Raw genomic sequence first — 22,976 nt, 5'->3', positions numbered from 1 at the left:
TACCCCAACAATTATATATATATATATATATATATATATATATATATATATATATATATATATATATATATATATATATATATATATATAAACTGAATTATTCAATTTGTATTCCACTTTTTGTTTTACCTTTGTTGCGCGCAGGGTGGGGGGTCACCCTGTTTTTGAAAGTTAGAGTAGGGGGGTCAGCCACTTCTTGACGTTGGCAAAAAATAATCCACCCCCCCCCCCCGGCCGAAGAAACTGACCAGTTCCTAAGTTGAGAAAATGCAATTGCATTATATATAAATATATATATATATATATATATATATATATATATATATATTATATATATATATATATATATATATATATATATATAATATAGATATATTATATATGTGTATGTATATATATATATATATATATATATATATATATATATATATATATATATATATATATATATATATATATATATATATATATATATACACACACACACACACACTTTTGAGTGACAGTGAATCCATGTAAATGTAAATAGGTCAAGGTTGCCCGGTCATCTAGCACAGCCCTAGCGGAGTTCAAATGAGTCAATAGACTTTGTAAGAGTGTCGTACAGCTCGCGGGTACAGTAAAGTTGTCCCTGGACCAAAGTCGAATGTCCACACACTCTTTGCAGCCTATCGATATGACTACATTTCTGTCGGGTGACCGTTATTTAATGCGTACAAGATAGGTAGCTGAATAGGTAGCTATCTGCATCCGCTGGTGTCATGTCTCCATCATTTCTGATATTAACCCTTCTGACGTTCGCCGCCACGTCTTTCATGCACGTCGTTCGTGCAGACGGCCCGTTGGTGCATACAAAGTACGGTGCAGTCCGCGGCGTTTACGTTGACGGAGCGAGCGTTTTCTACGGAATTCCGTATGCGAAACCGCCTACCGGGACACGGAGATGGCAGGACGCCCAGCCGATAGATAGTTGGAGTCCAAAGATCCTACAAGCGACAACACCACCTCCAGCATGCCCTCAAAACTGTGTCCTACCACCGGGAATGTGCGTCAACAAGGTGAGACAAAGGGGAGCTGCACACATTTAATATCTCGTCTCTTCACTTTCCATTTCAAACATAGTTTATTTACAAATCCAAGAGGGCTTGACTCAAGTCAAGAAAATATGAAATCGTTTTCATTATATATGTATGACTTTTGTACCATTTTAGTAGTGTACACGACAAAGGGGCACAACAAGTTTACAGGGCACTGTAGTCTGTGCAAATGAGTTCATCCGTGATCTTTCCGTTATCTCATTATAATGTGGTACCTTATAACTTTGTAATCTGTGTTTTTCCCGTGTCATTTAATTGCAACTTAATAGAAAACAAACTGATAAGTTTTTTACGGTTATAATGGTTTTAATTTTAGATAAAGTTTTCGAAATTTTAGTTATTATTTATTTATCTATTTATCTATGTTTTTATTTACTCATTAATTCATTTATTTTTATTTTTATTTATAACATAAATCATGAAGTGTGTTGTGTGTGAAGTGTGTACACTTCTTGGCTACTTCATCTGCTGTTCCATGACAGTTTCACTTATCGGCGACACCGCTCAAATTACCCTGTGTTTCATGTTTTTACGTACCTTTGTAGTCGAAGTTACTATTTCCCCTTTATCTTTTACTGATCTTACAGACCGACGAGGATTGTTTGTTTATGACAATACACGCTCCTCTGACAGCGAAGCCTTCCTCCAGCTTACCGGTGATGGCGTACATATTCGGCGGTAACTACATACAAGGCAGCGGCTACAACCTTCTCCAGGATGGTCGTTATCTTGTCAACTACACAAACGTCATACTTGCAGAGTTCAACTACAGAATCGGTGAGTTGACATCATTGTCAGGTGATCGAAAATTCTTTTTAGGAGGCTTCTTTCAATATCATGGACTAAAATCTCTGTTTAGATTCGAAAGAAGAAAGAGAACTGAGATATCTAATATTGTATATATTACCAAAGATATTGAGAATTATGTAAACAATATACATCATACATCAAATGAAATCTGCAGCTTTTCCTTGTATATTGCAGGTGCTCTCGGATTTCTCGTCACTGGAGAGGGAGAGGGCGCCGCCACAGGTAATTATGCGATACGTGACCAACGTTTTGCCTTGCAATGGATAAGGGAGAACATTGCAGCCTTTGGCGGGGATCCGAATTCGGTAAGTCATCTTTTGTGATGTTTTATGATCAAAATATAACAAAACGCCGACTGTAAAAGACTGTGATTTTAGGGACAAAATCAAAACTTCAATTTTCGTTTTGATTTTATGCAGGAATAATTATGTTTATTGAACCATGAATAAAGGGGATTGGTCATGATGTCCAACTTAGGCAGGCCCTCCTGCCACACAGTTATATCTACAGAGGGATATAGAGGGAATATGCTCTTTATTGCACTGTCTGGGCATTCATACGTCATATCTATCAGCTCGGTGAGTTTCAACAATCGATGACGTGGCCATTACGTAGAATATTTCAACGGGGAGCGTGACAAAACTCACATCACTCGAAGATAATTAAAATGATATCTCACTGAGATTTTGCCCATTTTAAGTTAAATCGAGTAATTCAGTCGCTCAATCCTCAAAAATCTCAACAGTTCGTTATCAGAGTCGTTGGAAAAATGGAAATAAGAAATACCACCGCTTTCGCAACACGTCCAGGGCCAATATCAATTAATCCATCAACCCGCCCTTCTATAGCTATCCATCATCTGTCTATCTTCCTGCATGTTTGTCTCTTGTCTATCTATCAGCCTGTCTGTCTTTCTGTCTGTCTAGCTGTCTGTCCATCTGTTGCCTTACCATGAATTCAAACTGTTTAATCTGTAGGTAACTATATTCGGAGAAAGCTCCGGGGCGGAATCGGTTTCCATCCATTTGATATCAGAGAAAAGTAGTGATCTTTTCAATCGAGCCATCATACAAAGCCACCCGTTCGGACTGCCATATCGAAGGTTTGCTGATGCTGTAGTCCTTGGTGCAATATTTGCCAAACACCTCAACTGTTCTCCAGGCGACACAGAATGCATGAAGACCAAAACCGTGGAAGAAATTCTCCAGGCTCAAACTGAATCCGCTACCAAGATAATTAACCCGCTGAGGCTACTGGAACTGTTTCAGGCGTGGGGACCGTTGGTAGGGGGAAGCGACCTACCAAAGCAACCTGTCGATTCGTTCGCCGCCGGCGAGTACAACAAGAAACCGGTGATGATCGGTTCAACGTCAGACGAAGGGCGGCTTGATCTATTTGAAGCTTACACTAGTGCCATGTCAAAGACACAGTACTACGAAACCATCATCGCTGATTTTCGGCTACGTGCCATCGAAGTTTTGGCCAAGTTTCCTCCGTCAGATAGCAAAGATCAACGTGATCTACTGTCCTTGATCGGCCACCAGTACATGTTTTTCTGCCCGGAAAGAATCGCTGCACGTGGCATATCGACACACAGTGGCGATGTCTACATGTATGTCTTCAACCATACGATATCCTTCGACGCCTGGGGTGCTAATTATTCATTCTGTGTTGGCCATCCATGTCACGGATCGGAACTTCCGTTTCTGTTCCATTCTGCTCCTCTCGGTGGCTTTAAATTCACCAAGGGGGAAGAGGTTCTCTCTCGTAGCTTGATGACGTACTGGACAAATTTTGCGAGCACAGGGGACCCTAACAAACGAGGAGAGAAAAAAAATAGCGAACGAGGTGACTTCATCGAGTGGCCAAAATACGATAACTCCACAAACTGGCAATACCTACATTTTCTGACGCCAAATCGTATCGGGAAGAATTATTTGGATCATGAATGTAACTTTTGGGATTTTATAAGATATTATCCCTGACGAAACCTCGAAACATGTCTGATTGTTTCCATGGTAGCAATTTCGAAACGAGCTTTCCAGTTCTTGAATGACTCGCTCCCAAAAACGTAACATTTGATAGATATTAGGGCACCAAGTTGATTTCTTTGGTATACATTTTGATGAAATATCGGTGGAGATTTTTCTGGAATGCTTATACACGTTTGTAGATATATTTCTGTACAATAAATAAAGAAATTAACGGAATGCTCATGCACGTTTGTGGATATATTTCTTTAATAAAGAAATCAACTTACCCTTGCAAGGTACTTTACACGGCCCACAGGTCCAGAAAGACAGTTTTCTACCGAATTAAACTTGCGCAACAGAAAAACATGCACAAATGCTCGGTGTTCATGCAGCCGCAATACACAACCATTGTCCATTTCTGCTTGCAAAGCACCAAGATATCGCCAGTTTTAACGAAATCTATACATGCTTTATACTTTTGCCATGTAAGGCAATTATACTTACTGCATGCAATGTTCTATCTTCCCTGTCTTCCGAAGATAGTGAAGTGTCCTATTGGGCAACATTCAAGAACATTGAAGCACATTATACCATGGGACAACTTCGGAGAAAGTGTTTTATGACAATTGAAGAAAATTTCAAAAGTGCACACAGAGTTTTGCGATTCATTCAGAGGTTCATAAGATGGACGCAGCGTTGAACACATTCATACTTGCGCGGTATTCTCTTGCTGTACAGCAAAAGAAACCGCTTGCGCGTAAGTAGTCGTCGCCGTATTATACATCTGATTTTAATCAGATTGCTCACTGGTAGGCCTTGCCGACAATAGTATATACAAGTGTACATGACATATACCTTATAGGGCGTAGTTTTTTTTTGCAACAGGATATCGTCTTTTTCTTTTTTTCTTTTTTTTTACCTTTTGCATTTCTTTCCTAGAAAGTCTTTTGAATAAACAGCGATACCCGTCAAATAAATGGAAATTTCTTTTATTGGAGTTCTTCGTCATCGTTGAATTCCCTAGTGGTGAGTGAATGACTCGCTTTTCACTCAGTGAGTTTGATCTAGGCACATACTATACTCTGAATTAGCTACGTTGTTTAGGCTTTGGTATTCTAAGGTCTACAAGCAAAAACTGTTCATATCTTTCCTACGAAACGATCGGAAATTAACGGCGGTACTCGGTCATAATGACCATACTGACAAGGTTATACCCTATCGAATAAAAAGACATGAATCTGAAGCCGTTCAATGGTCATAACCTTGAACTTTGCGAACGGGGAGGAATTACCATATGCAATATGTGTTCCCTTTACTTGTAATGCTGAAATAACAGATATCCATTCCTATGCACTTTTTTCACGAAGTTGACAAGTTTGCTCTATGAGCCGGGGTTATAGTAATTGGCGCTGTTAACGAAAATTGAAAAGTTCGTTGGCCGAAAAGCTCGTTTTGACCGAAACGACCCCAGAGTCACGTGACGGAGTAAACAGAGAAGTTTGGTATTAATATTAAACTGAATAGTGTATTGGACTTTATGCTTTGGTTGACGACCTGACCAGTCTTTGTGAACATCATGTATATCACAACGGAGGTACAGATAGTCCGCTTAATTGTAACGACTGCAATCTTTGCATGTCTGGTTCGTGCTTTTCAAACTTCTCAGTCAAGTAGCCCGGTCGTCAACACGAAAAATGGAAAAGTTGAGGGTTTATACTTAGAAGAAGCCCGAGTATTTTATGGTGTCCCTTACGCACAGCCACCTACCGGCGCAAATCGATGGAAGTCACCTCAGGCAGTTCAAACCTGGTCACCCAAAGTCCTGCAGGCGAAGACACCGCCCCCTGGCTGCCCTCAGCAGTGCATGAATCCACCCCATGTTTGTCCAAATAAGGTAGGATTGACGATTAACGACGAGAAGGATGGAAAATGCTCTCAGGGAAAAGTATGGTGTCTTGGCAAATTTGTCAAGAAACAATTGAAACGAAACAGTACCTACAACAAACAGCCAGATGTTTAGGGAGCCTCCAGTAATAACAGAGGGTGGGCCGGGGAATGAGGGGTGCTTCTGTCTGGAAAACAGTCCGGTCGTTTTTTCACAAACCTGTCTTTGGGGTAACTTTTTACAGAAGCTGATTTTATAAACTTGCCTTAAATCATTCATATGATATTTCCTGAATGTGGCAAAATACACCGATTTTTTGCAATATATGTACATAATTCACAAGCTGACGGAGAAAATACACATCCTTCAGTGTACGGTTATAGGATATGTATTTTCGCACTATGAAACACATAAAAGAAAGCATGTGGCTGCAATATGGATGACTTTAAGACAAGTTCATATAAGCGAAATCTCGTTTATTATTACAGAATCATGGTACAATAAATTATCCACAATTCTCTTTGATTTGTATATGCTAAACAATATTGACATGCATATGTATGTATATATCCATATCGTGGTGCAAAATGTCTCACCCCATAGTGGCGGGGGTTAAGTTTTAGAACATGGGGCAGAGTGGAGGGTCACATTTTAGAGAGTAGGATAGGGGAGGGTCACACTTTACAGAAAGGGTTTGACCTGAGTTCCCCCGGTCCGCCCCTGTAATTATTGAATGCTCCCTGGGATCTTTGGGTCACAGAGAATTTCACCACTTCGACCGCGTCAAATTCAAATGTTCCAGATATTGAGCTCTCCGACGAAATTTAATGATTCTATGAATTCAACCCTTATTTCTTTGTGCATTGAATTCAAGAATTGTTAACATTTTTTAATATACCCGTTTAAATTCTAGACAAATGAAAACTGCCTGTTCCTGAATTTCTTTACTCCACTGGACGCAACATCATCTTCAAAGTTGCCAGTTATGGTATACATACATGGCGGCAACTTCCGTGATGGGGTCGGGGCAAACGATCTTCAAGATGGCCGATATTTAGCCAATCACACAAACACTATCGTTGGATCAATCAATTACAGAGTGGGTAAGCATGTACATGTACATTTTTGCCCCTTTCTTGCTATGTCATGAAAATCCTAGAAAAAAAACTATACACAGATCCGTAAACATTGAAGCAAATGAAATTGTTACTGTTGCCTATAATTATTTCCTATGGCATCATGGGGAGCGCAGTAAAATAATCTCCCCCTTATATTAGGTTACGTCGAAGAAAGTTTTGTACAATTCTGAAGATGTTGTAGAACAGGCAATCAATGTGAGTTCCTGGTCATTCTGTTATTATTTGCAAACACATTTGACACGTGATACTTTATTCATGTTCGATTTACGCTCAGGCGCCCTAGGATTCCTGGTCGCCGGGAAAGGTGCGGAAGCGGCTCGGGGGAATTATGGGATAGAAGATCAACGAATGGCATTCGCCTGGTTCAAGGAGAACATAGCTGCATTCGGTGGCGACCCAGACAGGGTAATAATTCTTCTATTGATTCACACTACGGAACCACATCGAACTTATTCCTTATTATGGTTGTGAAAATGCAATGCATTATAGATGTTCATCGTCTCAAAAACAAAACGATACAAATACATAAATGGTTTGTTTTTTTTTTTTGAGACGCAAAATTTCGACACAGGCAACCTAGTGTCATGACCTTTATAAAAGAATACATCTCATAAGTATACTACGGTAGTTGTAGCAGAAATACAATTTAAAGTAGGATGCGCTCGGGGGCAGATAGTCATGCTCTCAATTTTTACAGTACAATTTTGGTCTACCACTCTTTGGGACTCATTTTGAAGCTCTTGGAGCGAATTAAGTTTTCAGCGTTTATTTTTGAGTAAATCGAAAATTTGCTTTTTCCAGTAGAGTTTGAACGAAGATGGCGGCCGTTTTTAATATTAAATATCGGTGAATTTAAGGTAATTTTAAAAATGCCAAAATTTGCTCGTTGACCCTAAATCTTTATTTTATAAGAGAATGGATCAAAGTTTCCTTGAGAAAAGGTTTGAGGAAAATTTTAAGTTTTTCACTTTCGGGGCGCTGCCTTAATATCGAGTAAGCCAGGTGTCCTGCCTGCTATTACCTGTTAAGGATAGTAATATCGGCACCATGGCCGTTTTTGTTTGTTTGTTTTTTTGTTTATTTGTTTTTTACCTTCTCGTGTCTATTTATAGACAGAGAAGGTATTAGAGTTGAAAACCAATATGCTGCTGTCAAGAACTTCCGTCTGTCAAGACTTCCGTCTGTCAAGATCCGTTGACGTCATGCCATTGTGATGGGTCATATCATAAACTGGTGGGGGTGTTCAATGGCTCAGGTTGAGGTGTGGGAGAACGATTTTGAGCTATGACAAAAATCAAAAGAGACTTAGCGGCATAGCCACAGTGTTAAGCCTGTCTCCAAGGTTTCTTAGTTGACTACAATCTATTACAGACTACTGAGCTGACGTTAGGGGTACTCACTTTGTGTTTGCTTACTCTGTGAGCGCTAGTGTTTGGTACTGAGTTGCGTGGATATCCCCTCATGGCCTCACGTGATCTTGGCCTGTTGCATAATCTGCATAGATGATCATATGCCTCCGAGTCTGAAAACTGTCATCGTGTAAGCCTGTCGGCATTTTCCTTGCATTTTTTCTCATTTAATTTTGCAAAATATCGGCGAGTACCTCAATATTTCAAGATAACCCTTTCTTCCCAATCGTTTCCTGGAGTTTCAGAGTCATATGAACGAAAATGAGTGAAAGTTTTAGACAGGAAAATCGGACGTCGGCCATGTTCAATGTTTACAGTACAATCAGAAGTTTACGTGGAGGAATTAACCAACAAACACTATTCATGATGCCCGCCCTCTAGAGGCAGACCCTCCTATATGAAGTACCACATTTGATGCTTGTGGAAAGCTTGACCACACAATGGAGCATTTAAACTTTTAGAAAATGACAAACTGAATAAGAAGGTATTCAGAAAATGTCAAATACTGCGGAAAAATGCGCAAATATTCAATATAAACAGGTTAACTGACTGGTCAGCTATAAAAAACAATGAAAATGTTTATGATCAAAAGTTTTTGAGATGCGCACATTTTAACAAATACAGAAATTATTAACATTATAAATATAAGACCAAACTATTTTTTCAGGGATGAGACAGGTTGGAAATGAGGGGTGAGAGACAAAGGCACTCCTATTGCTGCATGTGGATGCAGCCACACCATTTCATTTACAGCATACTTATTCACTGTGTTGTGTTCAAGTTCCATATTGTACTGACTGTCATACAAGGATAACATGAGCAAATCAAATCAAATTAGAAAAGGATCAATGCTGTTGTGTGGATTTTGCTGAACATGGCTGATTTTAATATTTCGCCCTATATATTTGGTATCCAGCAAAGGCATATTTTGATGTAAAGTCAAAATTAACACTACATTGCTGACAATATATTTTACCGTTTCTGCATGAACTTTTCTTTTTTAAATTATAGTATATTAGTACTTCAAACAGATTAACAGTTATCGTGATGTCAACCCATAATTTTACATCACAAAGACTGTAATTCTGCCATTTTTTTTTGTTTTTCAGTCATTTTATAAATTTTGCACTGCACAAGATGATTGAACAAATTGCAATGTTTGAATTTGTAAACTAAAAGAATAAAAATCCTTTGGTCACAGATTAAATTATTTTTTAAAAAGAAATTTACTCTTAAACACTTTTAGCATATATATTCTTTACACGGTCATGTATTTCAAGGAAAATATGCCTATTAAAAACAGTAATTTCTTCACTTTCAATTTTTTTTCAATACTATGACAATTATCAGCCATGAGGTTATACAAACACAAGACCAGATAAGCGTTTTTCATCATTTTCACAGGACTCTTTGGAAAATCCATTAAAAACAGTCAAAAATGACTTAAAATGATCACTTGGTATACATTTAATTTACAGATGCCAGGTTGTGTATTTCTCATGCACTCAGGTCAGTAAGGAAGTGCGTCATTACTATTTTGGACTGTTAATTCTTATTTCTGAATTGTTTAACTTTTTTCCACATTGGACTATCTTTAGGCACTCATGCTCCTACATCATCAACTATTTACCAACAACTCCATGCCAACAACCAATTACCTGACCTGGCCACACATTAGAGAAGGTACAGCGTCATTGACGGTATTTTTTGTTATTTCTGTAAGGGTCAAAGTTTTTGGAATTCTTGGTTATTCAAATATATTTATTGCCTTTGTATTTCATCGCAGATAACTATGTTTGGACAGAGTGCGGGTGCACAGTCCGTAGGAATTCATCTTACATCCGAGAAAAGCGCCGATGTATTCGACCAGGCCATCGTGGAGAGTAACCCCCTAACTTTGCCTTTCAAAACTCGCATTGAAAGTGTAATATTGGGTGACTATCTTGCGACGGAACTGAATTGCTCAAGAGGAGATATCACGTGCCTGCGCTCTAAAGATGCGAATGACATTGTAGCTGCCCAGCAAACTGTCAGCAGTAAAATCGTCAACCCGTTCCGACTGATGGAGTTATTCGAGCCGTGGGGACCGCATCTGGACGACGACAATCTAAAGCAACAACCAGTAGACGCAATGGCGAGAGGGGATTTCCAAAAGAAACCAATTATGATTGGAACGACTTCGGACGAAGCGAGAGTGAATTTATTCATGGCTTACAAAACGCCGATGGATAAAACTCAATATTACGAAACTATCGTGGCTGACTTTCCGACACATTTTATCAAGATACTCGGGAAGTACCCCGCGCTTACCTCTGGCGATCAACGCGAGATCCTCGACTTCGCTGGGACGGCTTACATTTTCCTCTGCCCAAACAGAAAGGTGGAACGTGGAATAGCCCGCGTTCAAGATAACGTTTGGGTTTACCTCTTCGACCACGTTCTCTCCTTTGACGCTTGGGGTCCCCAGTTTGCCTTCTGCAGGAACCACTCCTGTCACGGTGCCGAGTTGCCGTTTGTATTCCACTCGGCGCCACTGGCGGGATTCCACTACACCGTGGACGAGGAGGAACTGTCTCAAAGTATGATCTACTATTGGACAAACTTTGCACACACCGGCAACCCCAACAATCCGCCGTCGTCTAACACAGGAGCAGTGAGAAGGCGTTTCATCGAATGGCCCCAGTACAACGCCAGTGAATCGCAATACATACACTTCAAAACACCGAAAACTACTATAAATTCTAATTACAGAGGGAATGAATGCGACTTTTGGGACTCGCTCAATGTTTACCCTTGACATTGACAAAAGAAAGTAATATCATGGAAGGTATACTAATAAAAACCCTTCGATACAAATAATGAAAAAACAGCAGAACATAAAAATGCTGTAGAAACGGTATACACTCAAATGAGATGACATAAGCCTCAAGTTTTCATTCAATAAATCTCATCTATCTAAGATTACTACAGAAGTGAAGTGTCTTTCTTTACAGACGCAATAATGCGATTTTTTCTATTTATCAAGAGACCCTTGTCTCAGCAAATTTTAAGCGGACAATGACTTCATGAGTCTCAATTTGGCAGACTGTCCATGCAGCCGATAATGATATGCCAATTTATGCAAAGTGCAAAGGTTTCACAAACCATCATCCAACTTTCATTCAAAGCACAGTCCCTGGGTGGGGGGACTGTGTTCAAAGCTTTCACGTTTTCCTTCTCTCATGTATTTTGAGCTAAACAAGAGTTTACCTAAACCTTTCACCTGAACAAGGGCTTGGACAATATATCCCCTATATTAACGTACATACTTCACTGTATCAATTGACGTACCTCCTTCAAGACGAATATTCAGTTTCTAACCATAGACCCCCTTGTATCAACACACATACATTCTTTCCTTCGAACTTTCAGATCTACCAATACCCTTTAACTTTGAGATCTAACTTACTTCAATACTTACATACTTAACTGACTGACTGACTGACTTACTTAGTTACTTACTAATTTACGAACGCACAAAACTTCACTTTCTTACTCAACTTACTTACGAACTCACTCTGAATATGCACCAATGTACCAAGTAACTTGCTGACTGACGAACTTTAATATTTAACAATGCACCCCTGTATCAACTTTAGAATTTACCATACATTCTAACAACTTACCTAAGCACGAATTTTTAAGGCCAATTTTTCATCTCCCAACAAAGTAGTTTGGCACGTCAATGCCTTCATTCCAACACACGAGTTTTTAGCCATTGCATTGCACACCCGATTACTTTTAACTAACTTGAATTATCATAAACTTATTTTAACCTTATTAAGTAAAACAACTAGGAAACGCACCAAAATTTCCAAAATCAAGTGTTAATTTTGTCATAGCAAAATGTAAAGCCAACAGAAAATATACTAGGGCTTAACGTCATTTTAACTGTGAAATATTGATTTAACATGTGCACGAGAACCAGGGCCTCAACCTTAGGGGCATGGTATGTTAGAGTGGCCTTGTTAAAGGCATAATTACTTGGCCATGGTAGGGATTTCTGTCGGAAATGACATATTTCTTTGGCGCTAATGAACTATTTGGATATACAGCTATTTAAATTACTGGCCGTTTTTAATCACTATCGAACACTCTTAGCTACCTATCGGCTAGCTACCAGACACTGTGACACGTCAAGTTTTTTGAAAAAGGCATCGTTCCCTTTCATTTAATTCTTCTTTAGGTGCTTTCTTTATTTAGGATTCTACTATTCTGTTTCCTACAACAACATATCACATTTCAATCACCCTGCTTGCATTCATCAACTAAGGACATCTTAGATGAACTGTATTTTAGGCATCATATGACGTAGTTCATGGATACGACATGTCAGCCGAAGAAAATACAGAAGTCAATTCAGGCGCGGATATGTACCTACACGTCAACCAAGGAATATTGATCGCGTGAGTTCAATTACCCTAATCTTGCAAAAGGACAGTTCAAACTCTGACATTCTTCCCGAAAGTTCGTGACTGAAACGTAACATGTTCTTTGGCATTTGATACACGAACAAGGCTTCTAGGTTTTGTAAAGTTAATTACGTGTGTCTATCAAATGATAGATAAATCTAGTAACAGATTGACGATACTAGATTATAAAGTTTGTGACCCGGCGATCAAGATATGATTGCTCTTTGTACTTTTGAACTATTTACGTTATTGCTGTATTGTAAATAACGTTTGTTACAGAACATCATCTCGATAAAAAAGCGAACTCATGGCTGCCATTTTGATTGCTTTACTGTCCGCACTTGGATATTACGCTTTCCTACAACCTGTGTCCAGTGCATATCCTTTCCAGAATACAACACTGCCATGGAAAGAGCGTGTGGACGATCTTGTCGGGCGGTTAACCTTGCACGAGATGGTTTTGCAAATGGCGAGAAGCAGCCCCGCCCCTTCTATCGATAGGCTTGGCATTAAACCGTATGTGTGGAACTCCGAGTGTCTGCACGGAGCAGTGTCCCCGACGGGCTTGGATACTGCTTTCCCGCAGGCCATTGGATTGGGGGCTACGTTTAGGTAAGGTCTATCAAAGTAGTCGGTGAAATGAGAGATATCTCAGTATCTGTGATGAAATATTTTGATATGATTATGATAGGAATGCTTGGTGTTGACTCTCTCTCAGTTCAATATTGTCTGTCTTCACCCGCCGATCCTCTCACAGGGAGGAGAACGAATTGGCACATATATTTGATAATTTCATTATGATGTTTGTGATGACGTCATTAATACTTTGCGTGGTGTTGACCGACTGACTTAATTCCTCTGATAAGGTCAACACGGTCAGCACGGTAGGCGATTTGACAATAAATTGTCGACTAACAGCAGTGTTCGATCAAGTGATGAGGTGTTGCAGCAGTTACAATACATAGAGGTATCTATACAAGAAATATCAAACACAATTGAAACTAATTTGGGATAACGGGATCTGCATATTCTTCAAATTTCTCAAAAGTGTTGGGTACCCTATAGCTGAATGTTGAAATATTACAAATTAATCATAAAAACAAGTGTATAACTTGGAAAGAAAAGCAGATGGGCTTACATTTATAAAGACATTACTCCACTACTATCCAATTGTTCATTTTCTATCCTAAAACAGCACCTGCAAAAGTGCATTATTGTTGCAGTGACAATATGGTTCAGGCTAACATCGGTATATCTATCTACATGCGCCTAATAAACAAACCGTTAATCGTCTTACCAGGTTTAATTTCTATCACTATCAACATTTATAGCCCCGAGTTGCTGGAAAGGGTTGCTAAAGCAATTGCCTACGAAGTACGTGCCAGAAGCAACGACTACACTAAGCGAGGCATCTACGAGCAGCACACCGGTTTAAGTTGTTTCAGCCCCGTCATAAATATTGCAAGACATCCGCTGTGGGGGAGAAACCAGGTATGCACTGATCTGTTCATGGCTTTTATTTTTGGTATTGCCTCTGTCATTAACTTATGTGACAACAGCAAACGGGCTTTCTGCAATTTAGTTCGAAGCAGTAAACATTCATGGATTCCCAGTGGTGCGTAGTCGAGACAAAGTCCTTTTTCAACGCTCGATCTACTTCTTTGCATTTTCATGACGTCACGTGACTCCTTTACCGATTAACAACCGACCTTGCAGAATGCCTGAGTCCATTACTGTTTTACAATCATCATGAGAGAGGGATTATGATTTCCCTTCAGCAACAATTTGCATAGCTATTTCAACCTTCAATATTAACCAAACAAGTTTTCTTTAAAAAACACGGAATACAAAATCTTGAGAACTCTAATTTTATCTACTTTATCGGTCAATGTTACTCTAATTTGGTACATCAGGAAACATATGGAGAGGATCCGTTTTTGACAGGAGAACTTGCCAAGAGCTATGTCCGAGGTCTTCAGGGAAACCACCCACGGTATCTCATCGCCAATGCTGGATGCAAACACTTCGACGTACACGGTGGCCCTGAGAACATCCCGTCTTCCAGGTTCTCTTTCGACGCAAAGGTGAGTTTTGCCTATGACTTCCGACTGAACGTTGCCGAACAAACCCAACAGGTAAAAGTGTGTGCATGAAGGTGTGCTCGGATTGACCGTGAGCAGGGTATGCGTTTTGCATTCATGTTGTATTGAGGTCTTCATATTCTAGTATGGGATCATTTTATCTCAGTCACTTTTTCTTAGTCTTGAGACGTGTTACCATTGTAATATCTTATCCATGGTGAGAGCGTGACAAGCAATGTATTGGTGAAGGAGAAAAATAATCATGACAAAAATGAAATATAGTGAAGCTTAGACGTACTGAAAAACATTACAGAACTGAATATGGAAATGATGCGTACACCTTGAAATGCAATTGCAAAATCTCGGTCTTTACATATTCTCCGAAATTTTCATTGATTGATTGATTGATTGATTGATTGATTGATTGATTGATTGATTGATTGATTGATTGATTGATTGATTGATTGATTGATTGATTGATTGATTGATTGATTGATTGATTGATTGATTGATTGATTGATTGATTGATTCATTCATTCATTCATTCATTGATTGATTGATTGATTGATTCATTCATTGATTGATTGATTGATTGATTGATTGATTCATTGCCTTACGTTTAGGGATGATTATCTCAGGAATATTTTACTTTATTTTCAGTTCAAGCAGAACTAGTACACATTTCATCTGAATCCAACTTTTCTGATTTTTCAGACATTCGAATACTTTGAGCGAAACTAACAAGACACTGTTTTCAATAATGTTTCGCTCAGCAGTTTCCCTCCCGTTACGGCCCGTTCCCTCAAAGAACAAATGTTCCTCCCTGTAAGCATCGATGAACGCCATGGTGCGAAAGTTTAAACACTACAGTACCTGTGAAAAAGTTGTTTCATAAATCGGAATTCAAAGTCCTTTGTTTTCTGTCCTCGCAAAGGATCGTTGTTCGTAGATATTACGAATGCACAACAGTATTTCACAATCATTATAGGCCTACTTCAACATACATCAAATCAGCACTGCTAAGAAAGTAGAACACGTCCCCGCGAACACGCCGAAGGAGCCGATCGGGCAGATCGGGCTGTGAAGAGAAATGACAGAAACAAAGACAAGGATAACATAGCAACACGCATCTGTTTTGTCTATTAAGTGTCTTTCAGCATGAAAACGTGTTTTCTGTTAACGGTCAGGTTTCAGAACAAGACTGGCGTATGACCTTCCTGCCAGCTTTCGAAGAATGTGTTAAGGAAGGGGCTTACAGTGTAATGTGTAGCTACAACAGGTAAGGACAAAGCGGCGATGACATTATATGAAAACTTACCCGGGACACGAAACACATTCGGCGATGATTGTCCATCAATTTGCATCCCAAAAAGTTGTCAACACAAGTATCACAAAGCATAAGGCCCGGAACATTTCCCTGAAAGTCTGACGAAAAATTATGTCACATTTTGACTTTTCTTTCAAGCCGAGGGCATTATTGTTGCGTGTTTGATTGCGTTTATGTATTGTTTACTTCCATTTTGCTTGAGACGCGGGTTTGCGTACATATATATTCAAATCATTTTCTCACAGATAATTTCTCACAGATAAAAATGACCTAAAGCACCCTCCGTGAAGTACGGGAGTGTTTTAGTATAGATGTTTGCTTTATGTTTGAAAATTTAATTGATAAGTCAGTTCTAATAAAAAAATATGCATTTCGATTGGTTTTTACTTTAAAAGGTTGAAGAGACAAGTTAATGATAATTAAAGTGTGTCAAAGTTAGTCGGGCGTAAAGTACAATTACTAAAACTCGTCTGGCAGTTTTCCTGTACGCTTTTGTTTTCATAACCTCTGCAGTTAGTTTCGTCCCTTTCTGTGTCTTTGTCATTACATTTGACAGTAGCTACATCATAATTGCTTTCTTTTACGGTTTTGAAGGCACATGATGCTCTCACTCATAGCGTTCCAACGACCCGACGATGCTACGCTAGTTTTAACTACATGTCCAGTGGTTAAAAACGTGAAGTTCAAGTTATTCGTTTTCAAACCTTACAGACGAAACACCATAAGGTTGCCATAACCAAAAATGATCACGTTTCAGTGATTTAAATTGTGGGGGGGGGGGGGGGGGGGGGGAATCGAAAAAAATCACCAAAATCCTGTCTAGATATGGTTCACACCGTGCACCTTCAATTGATAGCTGGTAATGTTTTCATCTCTTCAGAATCAATGGAGTTCCTGCGTGCGGTAACAAAAAACTTCTAACGGATATTCTGAGAAGCGAATGGGGTTTCCATGGTTATGTAGTGAGCGATGAAGGAGCCATAGAGTTTATCGAGGCCGCTCACAGGTATACAGAGGATTCTATAGCAACGGTTGCCTTGGCAGTGAACGCTGGTTGCAACCTGGAGTTAGCGTTTCCTGTAGGGAAGCCCTATTATGATATGATTGAAGTGGCAGTAGAACAAGGACGAATAACCAAAGAGACGGTGATTGAACGAGTGAAGCCTCTTTTCTACACAAGGATGCGATTAGGGGAGTTCGATCCACCTGAAATGAATCCTTTCTCGGCGTTAAATATGTCCATCGTTCAGAGTCCGGAACATCGAGATCTCGCCATCATGACGGCCGTCAAGAGTTTCGTCCTGCTTAAGAATGATGGTGAGATTCTTCCTTTTAGATCTGAAATCAGAAATTTGGCGGTGAGTACTTGGTATTCTTTCGCAATTTCATACAACAACTCTTGTTAACTTTAACAAGGTCAATGTCGGCAACAGCTTGATACGTTGTGACATTTGTAGATGCATATGCAGATATCATATGCTCATATGTACAGATATCATAAGCTTTATCATGCATATGATATCTGTACACAATTCGAACCTGAAAAGACTTTTTTGAAAGTGAAAGTGCTATACATTTGTCTGAAACTTTTCCGTAGTTTTGGTATGATACATATTCTCAAAACTTACTTGAGCATTACACCAAAATTAAGGAGAGGTTCCAGACAACGTCTGAAAGACTCTTGGTTCCCCGAGTTTCAGGAGACTCCCCAGATTGGAAAATGTTTTCCATAGCACATGCTAACCACCCGGTAATGTTCCCATCGTATAGTCGGCCAAAGTCGATCCTCCCAAGTGATGAAGGAACATTGAGCCCGCGTAGACGTACAACGCTCCTTTCCCAAATAGTAGTATTTTAAATAAGCTAAGCAATCTTTCACTCTATTTCTCCGTGGCACTTTATAAGCAACCGTGTGTGTACTGTCACCCAGGGATCTGGAATACTGTAAAATGTGCCCCGTGTCGCTAAATCACAGCATTTACTAACTACTTAAGATCGCACATGAAAAACTTTCCTGGCGAAGCTTCCTTGAGTGAACCACACCCTTGTTCAAGTGGACTATGCCTTACCTATTGAAACTGCTATAGTTTCTGCAGTCTGCTAAGTTACCATCATTCGCCTTACTGCTGACTTTCTGTATAGGTTGTTGGTCCATTCGCTGATAATCCGTCTACCCTGTTCGGTGACTACGCACCAGATCCCGACCGGCAGTTCGCAGTGACTCCGTGTAAAGGACTGAGGCCGCTGGCAGCTGACACAAAATGCACGCCAGGATGTCTGACAGCGCCTTGCACCCAGTATTTGCCTTCCATGGTCAAAGCTGCCGTCAGTGGGGCTGATTTAGTGGTAGTCGCCCTTGGAACAGGTAGGATCATATTTAGTCGATCTAATTTTGCCCCGGTCATTGAGCAGGTAGGTGCTTGACCTGGCACTCTTCAATAAATGTTTTACTGGACACTTTTCTACGACATTCAAAAGTTTGTTGATTTTTTCAACATTCACACCCGTGATTCAAATACACCGGGATTAAACTTTAGTACCCTCTCTTACCTCCTTTTTAGTTGCATAGCCATTTCAGGGAATAATTTACCCATTGCATTATGAACTATTAATTAACCGGACAATAAAATGACACAGGGGCAAATTTTATTGGTTTAATCCACAGAACACTTGTATGGATAATCCACTGCTTTGGTAGTAAATGCAGACCTCTATAGATTTGTTTCGTTTTATTTCTATTTTATTGTTGTATATTTTTACTTCAAATTGTTGTACATATTTATGTAAGCTTTTCTTTGTGTTCGTTGTGCAGTGTGTTGTTAGGGATAAGTGATTTGTACCAGTTTCACTCACCCGATCCGATGTAGACTACTCTTTCAAGTTCTTGTAATTTGTTTACTTTGCATAAATCTAAATAAATAAATAAATAAATAAATAAATAAATAAATCTAAATAAATAAATAAATAAATAAATAAATAAATAAAAATAGACAAACAAATGAACAGATGAATAAATAAATAATCCGTAATATTGCACTAAGGATAAATACAGTAATGACGTTTGCTACGGACGTTACAATGACGGACTTAACTTCTTCCACCTATAAGCACGCTCCGAGTCTGTAACGCCATACCTATCACAATGTGTGGGCTGTACGATATCAGCTCGAACTGATATTTCACACTTACGGGTTTAATGCTCCTTATCTTAGTGATAATGCGCACCGTGATTTCATCTTCCAGGAACGAACGTTGAAGCTGAATTTAAAGATAGATATGACTTAACTTTGCCTGGAAAACAGTTACAACTGTTAAAAGACGCCGTCAGATATGGTATGTATGACGTGAAGTAGTCATGATTCTACAGGGTAGAATTTCACCATAATCATTACAATATTGTTCCACGGTCCCTCATAGAGGGACCGTGATTGTTCATTGTACGACTTTACGATTCCTTGACTATATTAAATGAAAATACACAAAAGTACAAATTTCGATTTGTTTACCATCAGTACTTATTAAATTGCCTACTGTGTAGCAAAAAATAGCTAATGTGGTTTTGGTTTTCATGTAAGCAATAAGCTGATTCAGAGCTACACCATCGAGACACACAGACAATGGCTCAAATCTCAGTTTATTGACCGATAATCAGGTTACGAACAAAAGACTATGATTTTAGGAAGGAGTTGAAGTTTTGGCAATTACTGCAAAGAGGAATTGAGTGAATATTGACGAGTGTTTGGGAATATTATTTTGCTAATCTTTGTTGGTCTTCGTGTCTTCTAGCTGACGGTAAGCCGGTCATTTTAGTGCTGTTCAACGCTGGACCATTAGACGTATCCTGGGCTGAAAATAGTAAAGATGTACCAGTCATTATTGAATGTTTCTTCCCAGCCCAAGCCACGGGTACAGCTCTGTATAAGATCTTTATTAACATGCAGGGTGCCAATCCAGCCGGAAGATTGCCCATGACCTGGCCAAAATCTATGGAACAGGTTGGTAAGATGAAAAGATGGACATTTGCAATTTTCAATATTTTTCATAGATAAGAACAAACAGGAATATCCGTGTTTACAATGGTAAACCATAGGCCTTAGTTAACCCATAGCGGTTTTAAGAAGGGTAACGTACGTGTACACCCCTATGTCCAATTCAATTCACTGCTGTTTGTCAACAATTTCAATGTTACAAAAATATTTCTTGAACTATTCAAGATTTGTTTCATGACAACCAAGGAGATTTTCATTCAATATTTAAACCTGGGCTTTTACAGAAAAATCACCTTTCTGAACACGTGACAACCGTTCGATCAATGAAACTCCTCTCAACGCTAAATCTGATATTATGATTTCTCGTCAAGTGCAGTCGCTATTTTGTTCTCTATGAGAAACAAATGTGTCAATTCATCTAAAATTTGAACAATATTATGCCTGCGAAGTGCTATACCTGACAAATTCTCCGTAATTTGTCATTCTCTGTTTAATATCTTATATTTTCCTGTAAAAGAATGAATAAGCGTATCTTTAACATTCCGCTATTTCTGTCATTGCATCAACCAAAGTCAAAAATGCAAACATTTTATTTTGTCTGTCTTTCCTGTATGTTGGTATAACTCCATGATTCATCAGGTGAAACCTATGGAGGACTATTCTATGTCAGGAAAAACATATCGTTATTTCGAAGACGAACCGCTATACCCATTCGGTTATGGTCTCTCCTATTCGAGGTTTATGTACAGTAACATCACTGTTATGCCAAGAACAGTTCAACCCTGTGATAACGTATCCGTATCTGTAACAGTACAGAACATAGGAAAACTCGCTGGAGACGAGGCAAGTACCTCAAAATCGGCTGTACACCCGATCGCTAAAAATTTAATCGGTAGAACATCTTATTTTCTTGTTATTACACTGAGCAATTATTATCATCTGTAATTGTGAAGTTTACCTCGAAAGAGAGACGACGAAACTATCTTTCCGACCATATGCCTGTCCATCAGTTTATGTACCTACCTACCTACCTACCTACCTACCTACCTACCTACCTACCTACCACTACAAAAGCAAATCTTCCATCTTTTTCTTTTTATCATCGGTGATCGTAAGAACCATATCCAACCTGCCAAGAATTCACTTTTCAAAGTTGCAGCTGAGAAAGAGAATGGAATTTCTTCTATGCCAGCCTGCCCCTTTTTGCGTGAACAGATTTGTCTGCTATACCCCTGTAACATTACGAACCATTCGAATAGGTGGTTTTAAATTGTTTCTAATCCGCCTTTCAGGTTGTCCAATGTTACATGAGTTGGGGTGACCAAAAACACTCGGTGCCGAAATTGCAGCTGGTGGGATTCAACAGAACAGAAATACAACCAGGTCCGACCATCACTGTAAAATTTACCATAGTTCCCCGCATGATGGCGGTATACACTGATCAATGGATGCTGTTGAGTGGGAAATACACTGTATACGTCGGAGGTCAGCAGCCGATGACCAAAAAGAGTGTGCCTTCTCCTGTTCTGTCAGCGAAGTTTACGCTCGAAGATTCCGCCCCGCTGTCGAAATGTTCGCATCCAGGATAAAATGCTTAACTGCTCCCCGGCTGAGAAATGGAATATGCAAGTGTCCAGTGGTCAATGTGTATAATAGTAACACACACGGATTCGACAGATCAAAATTTGTGATTTAGAGTGACGTGACGCTGGACACCAAGTTAAATGATGCAACCAATCTTATTTTCACTATTTCCGATAGCTGAAGATTACTTGGCATGATAAAAGATTTGGGGAAGGGTTGTCGATGGATGCTCTGCTCATGTTTACAAAGCTTCTGTCAGAACTAAAGTAAAATACCAACGGATGCCTGTAGTTGTTTCGAACAGGATTGATAAAGTGTATTCAGATAAGTTGGCAGTAGTCAGCGTAATTTTATTGAATATATTTGTGCTATGTTTCAAAAATTAAATTTTATGAGTATTCTCATGATATGTATATTTTATTTGCCAATGCCATCTAAAAGGCGCGTTTATTTTGACCTTGTATTTTACACAAATCAACCAACGCCCTTCTTGATTGTGGACCAGTTTTCAATTTTCATATTTCTGGATGATCAACTTGACACTAAAACGATATGAAACTGTTGATATGGTCAAATTCACCAGCAAATCATTTTTAATCCCATTCTCATATTTTATTTGATATTTCGACTTATAATAGAAAATAATAATGCTTTTGTTTTGTTAAGGTTTTGCCCTGGTTGTGTGTCACTTCTTTTATATAGCTACTTTGTCCTGTAATCACGTCATATGTCCTTTATGATAAAGCCTTCCTGTCAGAGCGGATGGAGATGTCATTTCAAACCGTGTCATATCTGTGTTGAAGTTCGAAAGAAATAAATAAGACTTCAGAGAAAAATAGTTGTAGTCCTAATCATAGATTCAGGGACTCGCCTTCGTAATACTTTTACAAATATTACATGATTCTCAATAGTAACGGTGGCTCATGCAACGTGTCGCCATACCCCAGGTTTTTGCATTTTTTTCCAAATCTATGAATTATCATATAGCCATTATTCCAGAACTCGGAAAACAAGTACATTTGCTGATTTGTCAACCTATACGGCGTCACGTGCATCACACAGACGCTGTAAGTGTAGGAAAAGCAGTGAGCCGACCAAGGAGCAATATACGGGGATTACTGATAGATAGCAGCGGAAGTGATTTGCTGGAGATAAGATCCACCTGGTTGATACTTAAACGATTCCAAAGGAAATTTCCCAACTGGTGCTGTCTTCACTCTTTATCTGTTCT

General features: G+C 39.2%; 3 protein-coding genes across 3 annotated transcripts; all 3 read left to right on the top strand.

Annotated features, from left to right (window-relative positions):
* Window positions 1-612: 612 nt before the first annotated feature.
* Window positions 613-4,117, top strand: LOC139120927 (crystal protein-like). Its single transcript, XM_070685517.1, has 4 exons — window positions 613-1,058; window positions 1,685-1,874; window positions 2,082-2,212; window positions 2,885-4,117. The coding sequence occupies exons 1-4, from the start codon at window positions 762-764 to the stop codon at window positions 3,890-3,892; spliced, it is 1,626 nt and encodes a 541-aa protein (XP_070541618.1). The 5' UTR covers window positions 613-761; the 3' UTR covers window positions 3,893-4,117.
* A 1,320-nt stretch (window positions 4,118-5,437) lies between these two features.
* LOC139120926 (cAMP-regulated D2 protein-like) lies at window positions 5,438-11,277 on the top strand. The gene is made up of 4 exons (XM_070685516.1): window positions 5,438-5,774; window positions 6,679-6,868; window positions 7,179-7,309; window positions 10,100-11,277. Exons 1-4 carry the CDS (start codon window positions 5,457-5,459, stop codon window positions 11,108-11,110), a joined length of 1,650 nt encoding a protein of 549 aa, XP_070541617.1. The 5' UTR covers window positions 5,438-5,456; the 3' UTR covers window positions 11,111-11,277.
* A 1,752-nt stretch (window positions 11,278-13,029) lies between these two features.
* On the top strand, window positions 13,030-22,526 carry LOC139121195 (uncharacterized). Its single transcript, XM_070685886.1, has 10 exons — window positions 13,030-13,376; window positions 14,096-14,255; window positions 14,678-14,848; window positions 16,033-16,124; window positions 17,053-17,530; window positions 18,315-18,537; window positions 19,416-19,505; window positions 19,959-20,167; window positions 20,801-21,004; window positions 21,454-22,526. The coding sequence occupies exons 1-10, from the start codon at window positions 13,072-13,074 to the stop codon at window positions 21,748-21,750; spliced, it is 2,229 nt and encodes a 742-aa protein (XP_070541987.1). The 5' UTR covers window positions 13,030-13,071; the 3' UTR covers window positions 21,751-22,526.
* Window positions 22,527-22,976: the final 450 nt, after the last annotated feature.

This window comes from Ptychodera flava, chromosome 21, assembly GCF_041260155.1.
Source record: "Ptychodera flava strain L36383 chromosome 21, AS_Pfla_20210202, whole genome shotgun sequence".
In the NCBI taxonomy this organism is placed as follows: Eukaryota; Metazoa; Hemichordata; class Enteropneusta; family Ptychoderidae; genus Ptychodera; species Ptychodera flava.
Note: the sequence above shows the minus strand (reverse complement) of the source record. Positions and strands in the feature narration are given on the sequence as shown.

Bases quoted from the DNA above. Each gene is read 5' to 3' on its own strand.
- LOC139120927 (XM_070685517.1), top strand. From the start codon at position 762: ATGTCTCCATCATTTCTGATATTAACCCTTCTGACGTTCGCCGCCACG. The intron at 1,059-1,684 runs GTGAGACAAAGG...CTGATCTTACAG, and splicing joins CGGGAATGTGCGTCAACAAG to ACCGACGAGGATTGTTTGTT. The intron at 1,875-2,081 runs GTGAGTTGACAT...TGTATATTGCAG, and splicing joins AGAGTTCAACTACAGAATCG to GTGCTCTCGGATTTCTCGTC.
- LOC139120926 (XM_070685516.1), top strand. From the start codon at position 5,457: ATGTATATCACAACGGAGGTACAGATAGTCCGCTTAATTGTAACGACT. The intron at 5,775-6,678 runs GTAGGATTGACG...TTTAAATTCTAG, and splicing joins CCCATGTTTGTCCAAATAAG to ACAAATGAAAACTGCCTGTT. The intron at 7,310-10,099 runs GTAATAATTCTT...ATTTCATCGCAG, and splicing joins TCGGTGGCGACCCAGACAGG to ATAACTATGTTTGGACAGAG.
- LOC139121195 (XM_070685886.1), top strand. From the start codon at position 13,072: ATGGCTGCCATTTTGATTGCTTTACTGTCCGCACTTGGATATTACGCT. The intron at 13,377-14,095 runs GTAAGGTCTATC...CAACATTTATAG, and splicing joins GGATTGGGGGCTACGTTTAG to CCCCGAGTTGCTGGAAAGGG. The intron at 18,538-19,415 runs GTAGGATCATAT...TTCATCTTCCAG, and splicing joins GGTAGTCGCCCTTGGAACAG to GAACGAACGTTGAAGCTGAA.